Genomic DNA, 5,460 nt, shown 5'->3' with positions numbered 1-5,460 from the left:
CGTGTACATGGACATGCCACAGTGCACATGCAGAGGTGAGTAGGCAACTTTCAGGAGTCATTTCTCTCCTTCCTTCCACCATGTGGATCCCAGGGATCAAACTCAGGTTGAATTTTGACAGCAAGTACCTTTATCCACCTCACTGGCTTCTTGCTCACCCTTGAAGGCAACTGAAGGAACACCGCTCTTTGTATGGAGCCCTTTCTCTGACCTCCACCTCTATCCCAGCTAGTCTCATTCTGCCCCCACATAGACCCTTGGCTCTGTCCCCATCCCATGTGCCGTCTGACAAGCATGCTTCCCTGGTTCGGGGCCAGAACTTACCATTCTTGCTCTGACCGTCCTGTGATTGGGAATCATCATTTCCCAGTCTCTAGGGGAGACTGCAGAGGCTTGGAGAGTTCAAGGTCAGACTACAGTGCAGACCCATAAGTTTAACCAGCCAACACATATTTATTACACACACATATATATATATATGCTATAGATTCTGGACCCCAATCCTGATGTTTTTATTTACATGCTGTGTGGCCTACGGGAAGTCTCTGCTCGTCTCTCTTTGTCACTTTTCCTCATCTGGAAAGCGTGAGTTCTGGAAGTCTCTACTCCCCAGTGTTGCTGGGAAGGTAAAATGAGTTACTGTGAGTAAAGTATGAAGCGGGCCAGTGTGCGGTGGGGGCCCAAAACACAGCAGCGCTATTCTTCCAGGAGGAGGTTGGGGTTGGCTTTGTGAAGAAGGCAGGGTTATAGCAGGTATGTAAATGATTATTGCCCGCTCCATAAATATTTCCTGACAGCTGGCTCAGGTCAAAGCCTGCCACTCCCAGTATGAGCCAGCCATTCCCAGCCAGGGATAGGACTCGGCTTGTGGGAGATTCAGCCGGCCAAGAGTCCAGGCAGCTGCTGGCAAGAATGTTCTAGACCACAGGTTGTTTCTAGGTTCCATCAGTCAGAGAAGTCTCCAATTTCATTCCCAGACCTCCTAAGGAACCAAAGGCGAAGCAGGGCCAGGCTGAGGCTGGGTCTCAGCCCCCATCGATGACCAGCAGTGTTGTACACTTGGCTTGGGACAGATATGCTGTGGCCTCCCAATCTGGCCCTGGCTGGACAAGATTTCTGAAGCTGAAGATTATCTCTGTATCCTAGTTTCTTCCAAACATGCTCTTGACAAAGGCCTGGCCATTGTATTCTGGTCTGATGTGAAAATATGACCCAGAGTCCCAATGTCACAGCTGCAGATGGCTATCCAAGCCATGACAGGTCAAACCCCAGAGAGGGCATCTTAGTAGCCAGAGAAGTTGCAAGAGACAAGAGGAACCTAGGCTCCAGCTACCTACATGGTTGAATGTTCCTCTTCTTCCTGTCTTCTTTTAACTCCCAAATGGCCTCTCGTGGGAGGAGACATCCACCTCTTGTGGCCAAGACTCCTAGAAGACCATTTCATCCTTTATTACAAACTCGAGTTCATAAGTAAACAATTGAGGCTCTAAAAAAAAATACATTAAAATAAATAATAAGAATCTCAAAAGTTCTCAAAGCAAATAAGTTATATACAGATGCGCGAAGTATAGCAGGCTCTGCGCTCCCAAAAGTGTCCCAAGAGGACAGGCTGCAAGACCTCTAGGGAAAGGGAACCAGAGAGGACCACAGGGACCAGCCATGATGTCAGTCATTAGGATGACTGTCCAGTCTCCAGGTGTGACTTGGGTAATTGTGTCCTGCTGTGAGGTTGCTCCTGGACTGCAGTCCAGCAGACAGGACACTCCGCGGGACACGGTCGGCGTGTTCATTTGTCCTTACATAGCTCCTCCAAGCAGGACTATAGCCAGCAGCCAGAACTGGCAGGCTACACTGCTGTCCAGGTGCTGAGAGTGGCCCTGGCAGTGTTAAGGCACAGAGCTGCTGTAAGAGAGGCCAGAGCTCGTGCTGAACCCATCAGACGAGTCTGGCTAGCCAGGATCTGAGGCCTCGGCACAGGAGACAGGCATAGGGTCTCCCAGCAGCTGCCCATTTCCTCCCGTCTCCATGTGGGCTTCTTTCTCAATGGTCCTGCAGCTCGTGGTGTTATCTCTTCCTCCGTCTAGAGTGGGCAGGGATGGCCTCTCTTGTCACCTCCGGCCGTAGCCTGGCAAAGCGGAGCTTGGTGGCTGAGATATCCCTGGAAATGGAAGAGGATCAGTTAGCATCCCAGGAGAACGTCCTGGGTTCCTTTAGGAGAGAGGTGGTTGGGTCTAGATCCCCTCTCTGCCTAAATCTCAGAGAACAGCTGGTTACAGTGGAGTTGTAGACCAACACAAGGTCTGCCCATAAAGGTCTGGATGGGTCAGACCAGTCCCAGGAGTTTCTCTGCTCATGGGGTCAGTGACAGAGCTTACACTCAGCAACAGATGCTGCCGGGATGAGGGCCCTGCCAAGGATAGCCTGGGCTTTGCTGATCGTGCGCTTTCCTTTTCCCACACCTTGTGAATTTCCTTCCTTCCTGTAGTTCATCTTCCTTCATCCTAAACTGACTCCAGCTGCACTTTACCACCTGCTGCAAGGCGGGCTTGTCCACACAGCACGGTCCTACAGGCCCTGTGAGCTTGGCTGAGCTCATGGCCACAGCTCTGGGACCTGTCCACTGTCTACTTCCTTACCCTAAGAGTTCTACCTGGGAGTGAGAAGGTGGGCCTCAGGGACAGGTTTAGGAACCTGGGCAGGGCTCACCCTCGTTGAGAGCCTTTTACTGATTTTAAAACATCAACTAGGCCCACACTTGAGGATCTGAGACTATAAAACGGCTCTGAGCTCAAGGCCAGCCTGGGCTACATACTGAATGAGATCCTATCTCAAAACCAAACCATACCAAAACAAAAACAACAACAAACCCGAAACAACACGAACAGCAGAAACTCTGAATTGCCAGTAGGATGAATGCTTGGGTAGTGAAGCAAGCTCTCTGTAAACTGTGAAGTGCCATGCCATCTGTACACTGTGAAGCACTGTGTGTATGTGCAAAGCCCTCCTTATTATCGGGTCAGCTTTTGAGTACACGCCGCCGCCTGCCTTGCTTATCCTAACACCTCTGCTCCATTTTTCTACCTTTTCCCAAAGATGGGAACTTCCAAGGAGCTGCACTAGGTCCGGCCTAGCCCTATGGACCCATCCGTGGCAGGGGTGGGTATGGCCAAGGCCTCCGGAGCCCCACAGAGACATATTTCATACACACTAACGCATCCAACCTCAGGAAAACCCTGCAGGATGAACATTGCTAACTCTTTGCTTCAAAAGTCAAAAATCAGAACTGTGGACAAGCCTGGCCACTAGCCAGGGCTCAGAAAGACTGTTTGTGGCGGAGGTGGGGTTCTCAGCCAGTAGTCTCTGCCCCACTAGCTACCCCCGGGTCACTCCATTGAATGGTCCAAGGAGAGGTTTCTGTCCTCTCCTTGGTCCAACTTGTTTGGACAAACATTTGTGGGCCTTGTGCTGAGCCACCTGTGGCCACCAAGGAAGGTGATCCCATTGGGAGTATCTAAGGAGCAAGTAACACAGGAGCCATTCACTCTAAGCCCCAGTCTAGTGAGGATGCTTGAGTGAATAGCTATAGTTCTTCCCAGTCAGTGGCCTCAAGACCCAGTTCATACCTGGTGGTCACAGACCATAGTAGTTAAGTATATAGGCTTGTGGCTTGTGGCTAGAGAGATGACCCAGTGATTAAGAGTACTTTCTGTTTTTTTTTTGTTGTTGTTGTTGTTTTTGTTTTTTTTTAGAGAACATGGGAGCTCACAACAATTCATAATTCCAGTTCCAGAGGATCCAATGACCTCTTCTTAGAGCACATAAGTTGCATACAGATGAAACCCTCTTCTAACTTCTAAGGGCACCATGCATGCACATGGTGCACACACATATACACAGGCAAAACACTCATACATGTAAAAATGAATCTAAAAACTTCTTATTTAACTTTTAAAAATAGAACCTAGCTTCCTGATATAGCCAGATGTGATGGATGCTGTGTGACTCTAAACCTCTCTGAGCCTTTGTTTTCTAGGAGAGATGATGAAGTTCCCCCTGCCTCCTCAACAGAAAATAAAGCAAACCCGGAAAGCACACAGAAAGCAGTCAACCATGCAGTGACTCTTACCTCAGCTTTCGGAGGAGGTCTCCCTCAGCAGCCCACATCTTGCCAGTCTTTAACACAGCAGCAGGAGCCTGGCTGCTTGGGGTGATGACAGTTTCAGACCTGAATGAATGAAGTAGCAACAAGTGAGGGGCTGGCCAGAGCCCTGAAGCTACCTGGCTGCAGGCCCAGCCCAGCCCCCACCCCTGCCCTCAGGAGCAGATCCATTTCCACCCTGAGCACCTGGCACCTTTCCCTGCCGGGCGGGGTGGGTACCAAGGAAAACTGAGCCACTGGGAATGTGTTCTGAGCCTCAGAAAGAGGCAGATGGGTGGCTGGCCTTCCCAGAATCTGGCCACCTGCAGTTGCAGGGGAAACTGAGGCAGGGGTGGAACCCTAGCTTGAGCTTCAGAGGAGGAGTTTCTCGTAAACTGTCTTTGGAACTGGAGCACTCAGTCCTTGCTTTCTCAAGGGTCCAATAGGAGGAGGGGAGGAACTAACCTTCCCCTTTCACAGATGGGAAAACCAAGGAGACTTGGCATCCATACCCTGGTTCCCTGGGTGAGACAAAATATCCTCTTTCGTCCACACTGGGGAACCACTCAGGACTGTGTGTCTGTGAAGTAGCGTCCTTAGAAAGGGCTCAGAAGTGTCTACTCTATTTCAAGGAGATATTTGAGCCAAGCAGGGTAAGAAGCCCCCCTGTTTTGGTCTTGTTTGGCAAGCAGGGAAACTGAGGCCCAAGAGGCTATCCCTGGCTGTGGTTCCAAAACTGACCACTCTGACATCTCTGGTACCTGTCATGGATTGCCACCTCTAGTTGTTATTTTTCTTCTAAACAAACTATGGAGTACCTGAGCCTTAGGTTAGAACCTGAAGCCCAGGGAGGCCTGGTTCTTTGTGGGCCTGACACAAGGCCTGCAACTCTCTGAGGCTGGGTTATCACCTGGGCTGTGCCTCTCCTCCCCAGGAGGGTTGATGTGCGCTCCCAGAAGCCTTAGTTCTGAGCAGAGGGAGGGACTGGGGGTATTCCCGTGGGAAGGGACTCTGCCACGGACTCCGTGTACTTATGGGCTCTCTCCAGCATTGCTTGTCTTCTCTGGGCCTCTGCTCTTCTTCTAGTCTCCCAGATACTGTTTCCAGGCCTGGTCCCAGCCAGCAGGCGCCCAACCCCTGCAGGCTAGGAGTTCACCTACCAGCGTCTTCGATGGCAGAAGGTGGCACAGGCAGAGTCCCCCGCAGTAGCGCACTCACAGCGCTTTGGCAGGGATCGGCGCCGGCGCCTTGGCGGGTTTCCCAGGCCGTAGGGAGCTGTCTGTCTGTGGGCGGGAAGCCAGCAAGGTAGTGTGTACATGCGG

General features: G+C 51.2%; 1 protein-coding gene across 1 annotated transcript in view; it reads right to left on the bottom strand.

The window, feature by feature from the left end:
• Nucleotides 1-1,436: 1,436 nt before the first annotated feature.
• The window catches only part of Edn2 (endothelin 2), a 6,145-nt gene continuing 2,121 nt past the window's right edge, over nucleotides 1,437-5,460 (bottom strand). The window contains exons 3-5 of the mRNA XM_031376892.1: nucleotides 5,299-5,421; nucleotides 4,127-4,225; nucleotides 1,437-2,158 (exon numbers count right to left, since the gene is read on the bottom strand). Coding sequence (XP_031232752.1) covers nucleotides 2,065-2,158; nucleotides 4,127-4,225; nucleotides 5,299-5,421 — 316 coding nt within the window. The 3' untranslated portion in view covers nucleotides 1,437-2,064. The remainder of the gene's footprint in view (nucleotides 2,159-4,126; nucleotides 4,226-5,298; nucleotides 5,422-5,460) is intronic.

This window comes from Mastomys coucha, unplaced genomic scaffold (genome assembly GCF_008632895.1).
Source record: "Mastomys coucha isolate ucsf_1 unplaced genomic scaffold, UCSF_Mcou_1 pScaffold18, whole genome shotgun sequence".
In the NCBI taxonomy this organism is placed as follows: Eukaryota; Metazoa; Chordata; class Mammalia; order Rodentia; family Muridae; genus Mastomys; species Mastomys coucha.
The sequence above is the reverse complement of the archived record's forward strand: the minus strand, read 5'-3'. Positions and strand labels throughout refer to the sequence as shown.